The sequence below is a fragment of the Solea senegalensis genome, linkage group LG14, assembly GCF_019176455.1.
Source record: "Solea senegalensis isolate Sse05_10M linkage group LG14, IFAPA_SoseM_1, whole genome shotgun sequence".
Lineage (NCBI taxonomy): Eukaryota > Metazoa > Chordata > Actinopteri > Pleuronectiformes > Soleidae > Solea > Solea senegalensis.
Window position 1 is genome coordinate 25,562,986 of NC_058034.1, and position 16,395 is coordinate 25,579,380.

Sequence of the window (16,395 nt, forward strand, 5' to 3'; positions counted from 1 at the left end):
TATACATATAAATAAAATGTAAAATGAATATTACTGTGATTATTATTATCATTATTGTTGTTATTATTATTATTATTATCATCATCATATTTTCTTATCTATAATGAATTGTTAATTGTTAATTAACTATATAATCATCCATCTTCTACTGCTTTACCCTCCACATGAGGGTCGCCACATAAACAACCATTCACTCTCACATTCGCACCTATGGTCAATTTAGAGTGTCCAGTTTACCTAAATCCCGTATTGCATGTTTTTGGACTGTGGGAGGAAACCGGAGAAAACCCACGCACACACGGGAGAACACGCAAACTCCGCGTCTATTATACAACTCGAGTAATTATACAAGTATTATATCATTGTTATATAATGTTCTTTAAATTCAAAGGACCAAAAACAAAAGAAAATACGTTGTTTTTACTGTTGATGTATTAATTTAACTGTGTGTCAGCATTTAGTCATAACAACTGCAAACTGTAAATAATAACAATAATCCTTCCAGTTTCAATAGGGTTCTTGCAACCTTGTTGCTCGAACCCTAATTAAGTCAGTCAATGATTTCAATGATGATTAAATAATGACTGTTTTTATAACGTATTGTCTTTATATGTGTATATATACACACACACACACACACACATATAAACATATATATACATATATGTATATATATATATGTATGTATATATGTATATATGTATATATACATATATACATATATATATATTTCATCCTCTCCTCCTTCCTCCGCCAGGAGTCATTTGTGTGTGTGTGTGTGTGTGTGTGTATAAAGTTGTTGGTTAACGGTTAAATCAGCTCACTGTTTAACGTCCAAACAAATGACTGCAGTGGGCAAAACAAACACGAGCCTCCGGGTGACAATCACAGCAGCAGGAGGAGGAGGAGGAAGAGGAGGAGGATGAAGGTCAGTGAAGTGAAGTGTCCACGTCAGACTTAGACACACAAAAGAACTGCAGCGCGTGCACTTATTATTTCACACGTGAAAACTCAAAAGTAAGAATTAAATCTGAGGAAAATGAATTAATCATCTACAACAGTTGCAAAGATGACTCCGCCCCTTCACAACTTTGATAAACCATTTGACTGTTATTCTGCAGAAACACTGATTTTAACTAAAGCGTCACATTCATCCAGGGCTTTATACTGTTTTATCGTGATGACATCATTACTATATATATATATATATATATATATTCCTTAATAAACTAAAACAAAAGCATACAATTAAAGCTATAATGTTGTGTCACTTATTACAGAAAGGTTGTAAACAATGGAAAAGCGTTTGAATGCATCAGCATGAACCCGCATGAACACGCAGAGCGGGTTTGACCCGCATTTACCCTGAGGATAAAAAAACGCAGATTTCATCTCACACACACAAACAGTAGAATGTGGATTCTTGTGGTTTAGTGTTTTATTTTTTTTTCCCATTTCTGTACTTGTTTCCTTTGATAAAATGAAAAGAAACTATTCCATAATAATAATAATAATAATAATAATAGTATATTTTCTCATTGTGGTTTTAGACTCTGCAGATGATCACAATAATTGTCCCAGGGATTGAAACGCCTTCATGTTGCGGGAAATGTGGGATTATTTGAGTCCGTGCTGCGTCTCCTTGTGTCTCCTCAGGTCCACCTTCCTCTGGAAACCTTTGCCGCACAGGTCACAGCCGAACGGTTTGTACCCCGTGTGTTTCCTGCTGTGCGTAATGAGGTTCGAGCTCTGGCTGAAAGCTTTGCCGCAAACCTGGCACTTGTGCGGCTTCTCACCTGAATTCAAAATGACACAGAAACGCTGTTGTGAAACACTTTCACAGTGTCCACACACACCATTTATTTACAATCTATTTATTTCTGCTCGTGCCAACAAAAACGGTTTGAACCTTTTTTAATCTTGTTATTATTTCTTTAAACATTTAACTTTAATTAACTTTAATATTGAATTGATATAAAGAACAATATAATAATATAATGTCGTGATTATTTTATAATAGTTACAGTTTGAGGTTACATGATCAATCCTATGAATGATCTCGTGACAGACAGACTTTGGAAACCACGTGCTCCTCCACAATCACAGCGGTGATTTTAACATCTTATTTTGTGACTTCAGTGTTTGAAATGACAAAATGACCTCACGAGGCAGCAGATGATGTTCTACTTACATTATGGATATTATGGATTCAGTGTTGACATGTGTCACGTGTATATCAATGACCACTTGTCATACCTGTGTGGATGAACGTGTGCTTCTTCATGTCAGATTTCTGGTGGAATCTCTTCCCGCAGAACTGACACGGGTACGGCCGAGTGTCGGTGTGAATGAGCAGGTGTGTGGACAGAGTGGAGGAGCGCTTGAAACTTTTACCGCAGATTTTGCAGTCGAAACTTCTCTCCTGGAAGTAAACAACGAAAGAAAGAAAGAAAGAAAGAAAGAAAGAAAGAACGTGAGTGGGTAAACTTCAGGTTTCCTGTGACAGTGACAGGAAGAAGAGAATGGTGTGAAGAGCCGGGGGTAAAGTAAAGTAAAGATACCTGCGAGTGCACGACTTTGTGCTGCTCCAAACTCACTGCGTGACCGAAGGTTTTGCCGCATATTTCGCACGCAAACGGCCTCGTGCCGCTGTGTGATCTGCGGACATGAACTTCCAAACCGTGCGGAGTCGAAAACACCTGGAAAAAAACAACATCTGTGTCGTTAATTTTGTCGTTTTTGTGGTTCACCTCCACATGTCTGTCTGTCTATCTGTCTGTCTGTCTGTCTATGTTTTTCATATATCATAAGTACAACTTTCTTTCTTTCTTTCTTTCTTTCTTTCTTTCTTTCTTTCTTTCCTTCCTGTCGATTACATTTGCATAGTGTCCATCTTTTGACCTCTGCACGTGCCTGTTGACCCCTCACCCCTCACCTTGCTGCACTTGATGCACTTGTAAACTCCACTCAGCATCAGACTGGGGCACAGCAGCTCAGTCTGAGTCTTCACTCTGCAGCCGCTCTGGTTCAGGCCTCGGTCTGGAAACAGCAGAGCGGCAGCTGCTGCTGCGGCGGCGGCCTGTCTCCTCCTGAAGTCTCCTCCATACACCTCCTTCTCCTGCTCCTGCTGCTGCTGCTGCTGCTGCTGCTCCTGCTGCTCCCTCATGAAGTGCTCGGCAGAGAACAGAGCAGCACTCTGACGCTCTCTGAAAAACGTTGCCATCACTGCTGCGGCTGCTGTCGGGCTTCTTCTGTCCGCCAAAGCCTCCTGCAGCCCGGTCTCCAGCAGACTGTGTTGCAGGACCAGAGGCGCAGGAAGAGAAGGAGGACTGGGAGTTCTTCTCCTGAGGCCTGGCCGCTCCTCCACGAAGCTGCTCCACGCGTAAGGCCGGAACAAGGGAACTGTGAATGACTGAGTGTCTTCAGTCAGAGGAGACAGACTGTTCAGAGTCAGCTGAGGAGACAAAGACGGTGTGTGTGTGTGTGTGTGTGCGTGTGTACGCCCCTGTGCCCGCGGGGTCAATTTAGAGTGTCCACTTAACAATGGCCAAAGGGGATTGGGTACCTTGCTCAGGGGCCCCTTAGCCCTTAAGCTGGTCTCGAACCAGCAACTCACCGGTCAGAAGCCCAGTTAATTAAAAACAAAAAAGAACACGGAGAGGAATATAGAAAATAAGGGGAAATGAAGGAACCTATGAGACATAAATCTATGAATGATTTTAATGTGTGATTTTATTTTATTTCCGTGTACATGTATTTGTATTTTCTCTATTTCATTGCTTTTTAGCTTTTTATTGCTTGTTTCCCATTATTGTAATTAAGTTAAAATAAAAATAGATTTACATTTGGCAATTATTATTATTATTATTATTATTGTTATCATTATTATTATTGTTGTTGTCTTGAATGTAAATGCGGATTATCTCTCGCTCTCTGTCACTCCCTCTCCCTGTGTGTGTGTGTGTGTGTGTGTGTGTGTGCAGTTTTTTCTATATCAGGATAAATGCGGGTAAAACCCGCTCCGTGTGTTCATGTGGGTTCATGCTGATGCATTCAAACGAAATTCCTCAATAACTGTGTGTGTGTGTGTGTGTGTGTGTTTACCCGGTGACGCAGATGGAGACGGAGGCCTCCAGAAATCCTCGTAGTCCGGGGAAGCAGCGCACTCACTGCTGCCGCAGCTGAGCGGAGACAGCGGGGAAAAGTCCTGCGAGAAGCCGCAGCTGTCTGCAGTCATGTCAGTGTCAGCCGGGAGTTTCTCCGCCTCTGTGAGGACACGCGCGACACACGAAAGGTCATGGTGTGTTTAGAGAAAACAACCATCCCTGCACAGCTGTAGTGTTCTATAATGATCATTACAATGAAATGTGCATTTGGTTAAAATCACACTTTAATGAATAAATTGCACTTTCTTTGGCTTTTTCGTTGTAAACCGTTTGAATCTATAATTTACAAATATCTTACAACGAAAAACAAGCGATTCAGTTTCATAATTTTTTACATTTAACAATTTATTTACAATAGATTTTTCCCAGTACAATAATGTTTAATTAAAACTATAAAAACATCTGTTTTCATCCTCAGTAAAATAGACACATAAACACATAAATTACTGTCAGAGAACTAAATCATTTACTTTAGTGTGTGATGTTAAAACCCGACGCATTTCCACGCTGCTGTTCTGATGTCATGAATATGTTTTTGCGCACATACCTGAGCAGATGTGCGCCAGAATCGAGTCCAGTCTGCTGCTGTAGTCTTCCTCTAAGTTGCGGGGCTGGTGGTAACTGTGCGCCCTCTTACTCTTCACCAAGAAGGAGCGAGGCATTTCTAATCCGATCACAGAGCAGAGAAACAAGTGCAGGACCAGCAAAAGAAGATCCAGCTGAGAGAGTCCGTGTCTGAGTCCTGATCTGCTAGTTGTAGTGTTAGTGGTGAGGAGGAGGAGGAGGAGGAGGAGGGTCCTTGTTTTTAACAAGAGTTGCAACAAGATGACAGCGGAGCATGCGCTGGCCAGAATACACGCTCCGCCCCCTGGTCTTGTCTGCCAGGTGTTGCCCGGGCAGACAGACAGACAGACAGACAGGCAGGCAGGTGTCAGTGTGCAGTCGGACGAGGCCCCGCCTACTTTAGCTGATGAGGAGAAGAGACACTTGAAAGACAGTAAATGCACTCATGCACTCATTTCAGAAACACACACACACACACACACACACGTCCATGCATCCTTCTAAGGACACTCAGCCATAATGACTTCCCTAACCTTTAACCTCAACCTTATTATAAGAAAAAAACCCAGGTCTAAACTATGTAATCGTTTTTGTAAAATGTCCTGAATGTTATATATTCTTGTGACTCTTATCACTCTGATAATCCCACATTTCACTCCTCTGCTCAAACTTAAACCAATAACTCGGACCAATCTCAGTCTTCAAACCTGATTCTAAAATGTATGACGCCACACAAGCAGTGCTTCTTTTACTGTTATTGTTAACATGAAACTTTATAACTATAATATATAACTTTATAACAATGGATAAACGTTTGCGTTCATGTTTTTTTTTCTCCGACTTCTCAGGGGCGACACCAGCTTTGAGTTCCGAGTTCCAAGGTAAATGGAATGCAACGTTACATATATCTCATGACTGATGGAGGGAAGGCAGTAAAGTGAGACAACGGTGAATATTGAAAGAGAATGAGACCCTGGACACAGACATAGAGACAAACAACCATCCACGCTGATGTCCAAACACACACACACACACACACACGCACACACACACACACACACACACGCACACACACACACACAGGTCTGTAGTAATCAGAACACTACTGCAGATGTAGTTCCTTATCAACCTTATCAAGACAGATTTGAGAGAGAGGAGGAAACACGGAGGCACCACAGGGAGCCTGCTGCTCTGAGCCTGATACTCATACAGTGATAAAGTGAGAGGAACGAGAACATTTACAATCATTCTGACCGAAGTTAATACATAACTGTGTGTGTATGTAAATTTAAAAACATGCATTGACTCTTAGCATCTCCATCAGTGCAGTTTCAGGCTTATAGAAGAGGAAATGATAAACATGAGCAAACGTGACATGAAATGTATGGGTTGTTGAGAAAAGATGCATACACACGATAAAGCCTTTTATATTTTAATATTTAATATATTTTAATAAAATAATAAAGACTAAATGTATCTTGATTAAATCCATGATACTATTGTGATTATTTATTTTAAATGTCTCTAAAACACACTGAAATCACCTTTGGTTAGAGTAATTGTTATATTATTATTATTATTATTATTATTGTTACTTTGCTTCCAGTTAAATAATGCACAACAACAGATCATTAATGAATTGATTTCACAAAGCAAAATGCATCACATTTTCTCATCTTCTGTACATAACTTCTCTGCAGAAGAACAACAATTCTTATACCAAAAAGTTTTCAAGTCACTCACGTGAAATATTAACAATCATAATAATGATCATCATAATGAAATAGTGGGAGCTTTTTAATTGTGACACAATAACATAAAGTCCCATCTGTAAATAACACTTTTCCTTTTTGGTAAAAATGTATGAAAATCTCCATCATTTAAAAAAAGGGACCATTAGGCTTAATGTGACAGACACTGCGCGTGATCACGCCTGCGGTCTTCATACACACGCGCACACACACACCATTACGCACAGAACAATAGAATCAGAGGCTCGTGCAGAGAACACAGTCCAGGTGTCTTTGAATCTATTATCCACCTGCAGCTGCATACATACACGCGCGCGTGTGTGTGTGTGTGTGTGTGTGTGTGTGAAACATAATGTGGATTGAAGAGTTTCTTTTGAAACCACGTGTTTTTTGGATCATTGATTCCACGTCATCAAATCACTTCAGAAGTCTCAGTCTGTGGTTGCTCAGTGTGATGGAGCCTGCAGGTCTCACTGAGAGAAGAACAGGAAATCAAAGCGCCACATGCGCTGCCTCGATTAGACGCAGCTCGGCCGCGGCATCCGGACACGTGTGTCCGCAAAGATACACGCGCCGATAATAGCAGAGGTAGGTAGATAGAGAGAGGTGGAGGGGGGCGGGGTGAAGGAAGGTCCAGTGCCGGCCCGAGTCTTCATGGGCCCCTCCTCCCACCACAGAGACTCGTGCCCCGAGTTGAGAGTGGGCTGAAACAGCCACGCGCGCAATGACACAGAATAACGCAGTGTCAGGGTACCACCTACAGGGGGCAACCATTAGTTTGCTGTTGAGTCGAAAATCTGATCATATCTAATGGCACTTTTCCACTATACAGTCTGGCACGGCATGGTCCGGCTCGACTCATTACTACAGTCCCGCACACACACACACACACACACACACACTAGTACACCAAAAGCCAGATGAGGACCCCAATGTCCGTCTTTGCTCAGGACCCCCAGAGACCCCAGAAACTGCTACAGTGTCACTCCTGGTGTGTGTGTGTGTGTGTGTGTGTGTTTGAACTTGCACTTTCACATTCAAAGTGTGTGGTGATACTGAATTTGAATTGAAACATAACAACATACTGCACGTCAGCTGTAAACTATAGTAAAGCAGTTCAATGGCAGATTAACATATTTCGTTCACGCACTCTGCAGATTTCTTTTCTGTGAGTGCGGACTTCGGGTGAAATTTTATTTTAGTAAAATACTTCATGTGTGAAAACACCAAATGACTCATCTCCTTCCACATGACACCGCCCACTGCAGCGTCTGATGTTAACGCCTGTCGTCATGGTCACAAGTCAGGCTGCAAGTATCAATCACTCGCCGGTTATTTTGATAAAAGCAATCAGTTAGACAGAAGTTGTTAGATTTTTCTTTGTTTCTCTTTGATCAGGAAACCAATACAATCTTGCAAAAGACAAGACCATATTATGATATTTAAAGACCAAATTAAAATGAAAATTATTGACAGATGAACAGATGATTAAAGTAATAGCAATCGCAGCTCCCGTGATCATTAATTAACATTTTCCCAGCACATTTAAATAGAATTGGATTGAATTTCGAATGCAACAGCTTCATTTTTAGTACTCTGCACCCAAGCATTAACTTGTTAACCATAACCTTAACCTAACCACAATCCACATCTTAACCCCAACTTCAGCTACTGACTCAGAAATGAGCTTTTGCCTCATTAAGAACAGGTTTTGGTCCCGTGTTTATGCCAGAAAAGGTCAGAAAGAGGTAACAAATACATGCACACACACCACAAGTGGTTTGTTGAGGTTTTACAACCAGCTTGTGAAAATTTGAATAAACAGTAACTGACTTTCACTTCATCATATCTGCAAGAACTAAAAAAAAAAAAAATCACTGCAATACAAACCAACACAAAAATGACAACCATTGTTATTTTTAAATAATAATTTATACATATATATATATGTTAATAACACAGACCTGGTAAGTGTGAAGGAGCCTGATGAGAATTCAAAATGTGATTTTTTTTCAGCATGTAATGATCAGAGGACGAGACTGACATCTGAAAAACCGCGAGAAATCACTTCCTGAGTCAGATCTAAGCAGAGGATCTTGACAGAGGAAGGTGGTGCGACGTCCCACGGTCCTGTGAAGGACTGAAGACACAGCAGACACGCAGAGAGAGTTAATCCAACCTTTTTATTATTACATCATACGTTATTGTCCCAGTCGCTCACACATGAACACACATACAGTTTGTGTGAGTGTCCACGATATGACCACTGCTCCATAGTGTTGTCATGTGTGTGTGTGTGTGTCTGAATGCACCACAGACTCCAAAGTGCCACAAACATGTTTCTCTCCCATTCAAAGCAACAACATTCTGCTGATCGTCCTCCACTCACGACAGGAGTACGTGTTCATGTACGGTCTCACACATTGGTGGAACAGGCCTGTGGAAGAAGATGATGCTGACGGACAAACACTTTGGCTCGACACCCTGATTCTTCCCCACCTTGTGTTTCACTTTTCTACACTGACCCATGTTTGTGATACACAAAACATGAGATTTTGAAAAATCAAGTTGCAATGCGGTCACAAAAAAACCCCCGCTAAGACAGGAAATACATCTGTCCCCTTATGTGTTCATTGTTCATGTTAAAGGTGCAGTAAGCAGGATTTTGTTTTTCGTAACGCTCCACCTGTGTTTGTGAGATGGTACTGCATGTGTGGAATTACTGAAGCAGCTGCTGCTTGTCAGAAGTGGAGTGTTCCACAGTGTTCCACAGTGTTCCACAGTGTTCCACAGTGTTCCACTTGTGTTTGTTTTACAGTAAATCGTAGTCGTACACAAAGTACCGTTTCATTTTGACACATTGACATGACGCTACACTGTTTACGAGCGCCAAATGTTTGTGTAAAACATTGATATTGACTGATATTGTAACCAATGGCTTTTGGAATGTTTTTAACTGAAAAGAGAACATGGACATTTCAAAATTAAAACTAGTGTTAGGTAACACTTTTGTCACCATCAATCAGTAATTCCATAATAATTCAGGAAAAGGCTCTTCAGTAGCAGTACGGACTGTGTAGAACTACAGAAGAAGCATCTGTGTTAGTGTTTGTTTGGTCAAAATGACGAGAAACATAATCATTAACTTGAAATGTCATCATTACAGTGTGGGTAGACAGTACTTACATAAAAAGCCTATCAGACAATAAAGTGGATTATTCCAATAGTCGATTCATCTGTTGAATATTTTCCTTTCTAGTGGTTATGATTATTTTGTCAGTAAAATGAAAACGAGGGTATAAAACGTCCTAATCAAGTATCTCGTGGACGAACCGCAACATGTTTACATTTAAGGAGATTGAACGAGAGAAAAAAACTCCACTCCAAATGAATGAAAAGGTTGAGCTTATCAAAATTTAGAAACTGATTATTTAATAAACACAACTCAATACGTGTTAGTATGATTTCTCTGATTACTGCCGTGGTTGAAGCACATGCTCCTCCTCTGGTGGGAGGAGTTTGGTGTTCCTGCCTACTGCAACTTTAACTGTGCCTCCTCCTTCCTCTCATACACAGGATTTGTCTTCATAACTAACCTTTATGTCCCTTTGTTTTGTGAAGTGTACAATATATTCTAAAAGTCAGATATGCAACAGATACAAGTATTCAAGTTCAAAAGGAATAAAAACGAAATAAACCGTAATAACAAACATTTACATATCTACAAATATCCAGACGTCACATGGAGCTTGTGATACACCAGCCCCAGTGAAAAGGCATGCGGCGAGCGCTAAGGCCAAAGCAGTTGTCATTACCCACAAGTCCACACTGGCCGACTCAAGTGGCTTTGACTAAACTTATCCACACAATACAATATATATATGATGTAAATTATATCTATAAATGTATTTATTTATATTTATGTACAGTGGGCTGCACAACATCTGAGACCATCATTGTACCTGAAGAGGAACTCTTGCCCCACTGTGTTTATGTACACACACACACACATGCACACACACACACACACACACTAGGGCTGTCACTTTTTTCAGATATTTGTTAGAGATTGGGGGCAAAGTTCAAAACCTTAAAAACCCGTTTGAGTTGATCATGTACAGCCTATAAGCTCATCAATCCATCGGTAAAAGACAAAGACAGTTTATGGTTTGTTGTGTTGCTGTAAATGGAGGAAACAAACAAAAGCACTGGTTTCTACACTGTAGACGGAAAAGTGAGGACACACTCACCCAAATGTTGCTTTGCTGTTGGCTCCGCCCAAGTCAGCTGACGGGGGAGGCGTCGGAAACAAGCAGCATTAGCAATTAGCGAGTTATAATAGTAATAATAAGAGTAATAATAAATAACGTCCTCACACTTTTGTGCGTCTCACGCGCGTTGTGAAACATTTGTTCAGAAAAAGTGACAGCCCTCACACACACACACACACACACACACTGAGGAACACCATGTTTTTTTGATGTTGACTTTCTTTAAAAAAAAATTCTCAAAAATATAAAAACCACATCCACGAAGTGTGTGTGTGTGTGTGTGTGTGTGTGTGTGTGTGTGTGCGCCTCTTTCTCTCCATTGTACCAACGCGGTGGTGGAGAAGGGGGTGTGGTCTCTCTCTCTCTCTCTCTTCCTCCTCTGGTCTACTGAGTTGTTCCACATTAGTTAATCCTCTGATAATCTTGCACTGCCCTCAGGAAGAAAACAAAAATAAAGAAAGAAAAACTACATTCACATGAGTGAGTGATTCTCACGATATGAAATGTTGCTGCGTTTTCCTTCTGTAGACTGTTGACCACCTGTGGCCGGTCACACGGCTGTAGTCTTGTGGCTGCTGCTCTGAGGCACAGAGAGGCGCAGTGCCTCGCTGTCCTCTTCCTCCTCCTCCTCCTCCTCCTCCTCATCGCTATCCGTGTCCCTGAGGTTGGGACGCAGGCGGATGCGGCCACTGCTCCTCTGCTGCGTCTCCTGGAGGGCGGGCACCTTGATTCCCTCCTCGTCTGAAGACTGGTACGACTCGTTGTCCCCCACATAGTGATTGACGATGTGGATGCCGTCAAAAGTGGGCTGACTGGATAGAACTCTCTGCCCTTTTAAGCAGCAGATCTGTGGGAGGAGGCAAGACAGAAAAAAGTTCAAACAAACGAAGCCCTAGGGATGTCCCAATACTACTTTTTCACTTCCGATACCGATATTGCAGCCTTGAGTATTGGCCGAGAACGATCCGATACGATATCAGCGCGATTCATTACAGTTAATTACATATTTTGTAGTGTGGAATGTTAGAATAGGCTTGATCAAGTGATATTACTTAGACAGAGAACAATAGTCAGCAACAGTAGGTTTGAGGAAAACTGACCCATTTATTACGAACCGATGAGTTAGATGCATTTTAACCTTCAACGGAAGAATATTGGATTTTTAGCCATGTTAATTTCATACAGTCTATGGTTAATTTCACCAGGAGGAAAGAACCAAGTGTTAATGGGGGTGTTTTCAGAGCACCCGTGTTTCACAGGTAACAGCGTGTCTTCAAAGAACACCCCCCTTGTTTTCACTATTTTGGATTAGCCCAACCCACACAGGGTGAGTGACTCGTCCCGCAGGTAATCCCAGAGCCCGGGGACCGGCCCCGCAGACGTACTTAGCTCCGAGTGTGGCGCTTCAGGACACATTTAAAAACACACAAAGCTCTTGGCATGGCTGGTTTTTGGGGTATAATGAACAAACGGAGGCTATTGAAAGTCGACAGGTGGCGCTGGTTTATGAAATAATGTTGTGTTAGCAGCTCGCCTCAGGATAAGCTAGCGTGGTGCTAACGGCTAGTTCACGCTCGTTGTGGGGCTTTGTAGCCTCTGATTTGAAATAGTAGCAGCACACACACACTGTTGTTGTGATCATGTGGGCTTTACATGCATCCAACACGCAGTGCCCACGTCATCACAACGGGCGCTGCTGGAGCGGAATGGACTGCTTATATCGGACCGACATCCAATATCAGATCGGGACATCCCTACAAAGCACACGCGTGTCATTTGTCATGAAAACATGACATAACATGTCATTGTAGAACTCAGAAAATCAGTGATATTTCTGTTTCGTCACCAGCACAAATGAAATGTGATGTTTTTTGAAGTGTGGTTGCATGAGGTACTACCACAGTCAGCAACGACTACAATATGCCAAGAAGCAGTTTGAGAAACAGATGTTGTCTGACGGATATTTAATTAACGGGAGGCTAACCTAATTAGTAAATCAGACCTTACATTACATCACAGCACAGAGGAGTTTATTTATACACTGCTGCCCCCATCAGTCACAAACTTGACCAAACGAGGCAGTCTCAGCAGAACAGCAGCTGCTTTTATTTCTGTGGACCTTGGTGTGGGAGAGTGGGTGAATGTTTTAGTTTACTGTTGTCCAACTGTGAGACAAAGCAGTGAAACCTATTTGTTGGATATCATAGACTGAAGCTGACACAGAGTTTACTGGGTGAGCGTTTTGTTAAGTGGCTAAAAGATGTTATTCCTTGTGCCCCTGCTGGTCGCCATCTTGATGCGAGTGCCTCATACAACCACACTTTAAAAAACCTTAACTATGCTCTGAACAAATGGACACACTGGCAGCGAATTGAGCAATGAGAAAAACAAACAAACAAACAACCAGTGGCCCGACTCAACGCCACGTGAGAGAATGCAGCTGTGGTTTTGAAATGGGTCAATGTCCAGATTCATCCTTTGAAATGACCATAGTATTCATACATGGGTAAATATGTTTTTTTTTACAAAGGCTTGAGGGAATTATAAAATAATATATATTGTTTGATCACTGAGAACCTTCACCGATGGTTCATCATTTATTTTACGATTGAACAATTTATTATACATGAAAGAATTTAATAGAAAACACATTCAGTGAGTGTGTTCTCAAAACAGAAATATTCTGGTGCACTAATGACAACAGGGCGGAATGGATGTTTAGGTTTAATGTACACAAGTTGGCTATTTGGAGTCAATTTCAAGTGTCCAGTATGTTTTAGGGAGGAAACCAGAGTTCCCAAATGGCCGTTTTCCACTATGGTCCCGGCTCGCCTCAGCACGACGCGACACAGGTTGCATTTCCACACCAAAAATAGTACCTACTCAACGTAGGCGGAGTCATCACCGCATGGCTGCATGAAACTGCGGTGACTCTGTTAAATATTGAGATTTTAGACATTTCCCTGGTCATTGATGGAGATTAACCCACGTTTTTAACTAATCTACAGTTTGGCATTGTTTCGGCTTGATTCTTGTGTCGGTCTCTTCATGTCACGGCACTCAGTGACCAATCAGTGCTCGGCAGTCTGGTGACGTCACGTATAGCACCTACTCAGCGTGCTTGGACCTTTACCAGAGCAGGTACTAAAAAGAGTACCTGGGACCAGGGACTATGCAAGTGGAAACGCAACTTAACCATGCCGCAAACTCATTTAAATAAAGGGCGGGGGGTGCCAGATCAGAGCTCATGTGATCACGAGAGACGGAGTCAGGACAGCTGTCCACGTGATTGATTCACTAAGGCTGAATGTTTCGTACCAGATCTGAACAGACACGGGTGAGGGGGACAGATGAGGTCAGGTGGACTCACCTGATTTGACCTGCCATACAGCGGACAGACATGTAGGAAGAGACGCATTCAAAGTCCGGATCAGAAAACACAGTCACAGAAACAACCTGCACCTCTCTACACTTCCTGTTGACGTCACGCTGAAGGGAAAGTGTAATCTATTCAAGAGTGTGTCAGAGTGTGTCTGGCACCAGCAGCAGTAAAAATTTCCAGCAGGTTTGATTGCAAACTGTGATGAAGGAGGAGGAAGAGGAAGAGGAGGAGGAGTAGGAAGAAGGTGGTGGGCCTCGTGTTGAAGACATCATGACTTTCAGGTTTGCTCACTGCAGACACTTGAGGTAGCATGATTCATAGCAGACCACCTTCTGCCCGAGATGACCACCAGGCAAAACCAAGAGAGGGAAATGACTGTGTGTGTGTGTGTGACCTCAGGTGAAGTTTAACTGCCCTTACACTAAAAACTCACCTTTTTAAAAAAACATACTCTCTCTGACCACACAGCTTTTATTATTATATTTTACTGTATTTTATTCTATTTTTATGTTGTATGTGTAAGGTGACCTTGAGTGTCAGAAAGGCACCAACAAATGAAATGTATTATTATTGTTATGATCATTATTATTATTACTATCATTAATAATACTACTACTACTAATAATAATAATGATAAGAAACAAGAAGCTGTCGCTGAAGTTTGTGTAAAGCAAATGAGTTTCTCCACTTCACACATTACAGTGTTTATGTCAGAGAAAAACAATGTGGAGTAAAGAACTATGGAGTAAACCCTGAAAACAGTCGTCCTCCACAAATGCTACACAAAGAGGTTTCAAATTAAATTTTGATTTGAGAATAAAAAATATCAATTGTTCAGGATTTGGATTTTAGTACCATTATCCAGTGTTTTATATACATTTTCACATTCATTTTCCAATTTTAGTTATTGTAATGTTTGTGTTTTATAATCAAATCATCAATATTTACCTTATCGATTAGTTGAATGAATGGATTACCATATCAGTTTTTTTAGCGCTTCATGAACCCACGCAGTCACTTTACTTTGTCACTATGTGTGTCTAGAGCAAAAATAAGGTGACTTACAAACTTACACCATTCATTTAGTCAGAAACATTGACTATTGAAAAGAAAAGTGGGTCACCACATTACTCCTTGCAAAAGGAACAAACTCAGCTGCCAATTCGTAATAAACTGGCCTCTCCTTATGGTCTAGAATTGTTACGTATGCCAACGAGGGTTCAATTCTGATTGCATTTTGTACAAATGTCACATTGTGAGAGCCAAAGTGATATCTGAGAGTATTTACACAGTGCATGTAGAGTCACCTCCACACAGGAAGTCTATGGGTGTAGTTAACACTTCTACTAATCTGTTGGCTTCAAAGCAAAATCATATCTGAGGGAATGTAGTGAATCTTCTAGAAACCTTGATCAAAGAAAACAAGAAAATCTGAATCTCTACCAGGAAAAATAAAAATGTAAACCACACTTGTGATTAGAAATGGATGCGGTGACTCTTCCTGTGCCTCTCACCTCGTGTTTGAGCTCTGCTATCTGGTCTTTGAGGTCACGGATGTACTGGCTTGAGTCGGTGTGGTTCAGCTGGCCTTGGACCTTCCCCTCTTCTTTCTGTTGATAAAAGAGATGAGATTGTGTGTGTGTTAAAGCAAGAAAAAAGAAAAAAAAAGCTGCAGCACTCAGTGCTTTTCCTACAGAGGGAGGTGAAGAAATATACACACAGTCAGTGGTGAAGGAGTTGTGCGTGCTGAAAACCAGCCTGAGACATGGAGAAAATATGGTTTCCAGAAGACAGAAAAAAAACGATTTTAGCTAATAAAAGAAAATGTCTGCTGAAGTGCACCACTTTACATCACCATTATAAAGCTTTTCTGGCTTTTTTTTGGCTTGGTAAATCACTCTCCTGCAACGAAATCCCTTGAGAAACTGAGTATTAGTGATTTTACATGTCGGCACACAGGAGATGCGATCCACTGCTTTTGTCGACAAGTTTGTTGTTTTAATTTTGTGTTTTGAAATGTTTCGTTTGTGTTTACCTCAGTGACAAAGTCACATGAGGCAGCAGGAGATCAGCAGCTCCCGTTTCTCCGTGAGGTAAAAATGAACTTTTTTCTTTTGTGTCCCTGCTGGCGGCTCGACTCCTGTGTCAAACAAACGTCAGAACAACTGAACCACCCTTTTCAACAGCAAGACTCTGAGGAAACCTGTTGTTATTAACTGGACAAACTGTGGCTTATGCTGGAGCCTAAATACCAAAACCAC

The 16,395-nt window shown here is 41.4% G+C and overlaps 2 protein-coding genes across 4 annotated transcripts in view; both read right to left on the reverse strand.

Annotated features, from left to right (window-relative positions):
• Positions 1-1,497: 1,497 nt before the first annotated feature.
• LOC122781193 (zinc finger protein Gfi-1-like) lies at positions 1,498-5,160 on the reverse strand. The gene is made up of 6 exons (XM_044044749.1): positions 4,714-5,160; positions 4,105-4,266; positions 2,936-3,420; positions 2,562-2,699; positions 2,257-2,422; positions 1,498-1,796 (listed from the first exon to the last, which is right to left on the reverse strand). Exons 1-6 carry the CDS (start codon positions 4,826-4,828, stop codon positions 1,618-1,620), a joined length of 1,245 nt encoding a protein of 414 aa, XP_043900684.1. The 5' UTR covers positions 4,829-5,160; the 3' UTR covers positions 1,498-1,617.
• Positions 5,161-11,135: 5,975 nt separating this feature from the next.
• evi5b (ecotropic viral integration site 5b) overlaps positions 11,136-16,395 on the reverse strand; it is a 42,203-nt gene continuing 36,943 nt past the window's right edge. For all 3 annotated transcript variants that reach the window (XM_044044735.1, XM_044044736.1, XM_044044734.1), the window contains 2 exons: positions 15,649-15,744; positions 11,136-11,599 (listed from right to left, as the gene is read on the reverse strand). In XM_044044735.1, coding sequence (XP_043900670.1) covers positions 11,303-11,599; positions 15,649-15,744 — 393 coding nt within the window. In that variant the 3' untranslated portion in view covers positions 11,136-11,302. The remainder of the gene's footprint in view (positions 11,600-15,648; positions 15,745-16,395) is intronic.

What these genes read in the sequence shown, in the direction of transcription:
- LOC122781193 (XM_044044749.1), bottom strand. Translation starts at nt 4,828, where the DNA reads ATGCCTCGCTCCTTCTTGGTGAAGAGTAAGAGGGCGCACAGTTACCAC. An exon ending in AGTGCATCAAGTGCAGCAAG is followed by an intron (nt 2,700 to 2,935) that starts GTGAGGGGTGAG and finishes GTTTTTTTCCAG; the next exon opens with GTGTTTTCGACTCCGCACGG. An exon ending in GCACACGTTCATCCACACAG is followed by an intron (nt 1,797 to 2,256) that starts GTATGACAAGTG and finishes TTTTGAATTCAG; the next exon opens with GTGAGAAGCCGCACAAGTGC.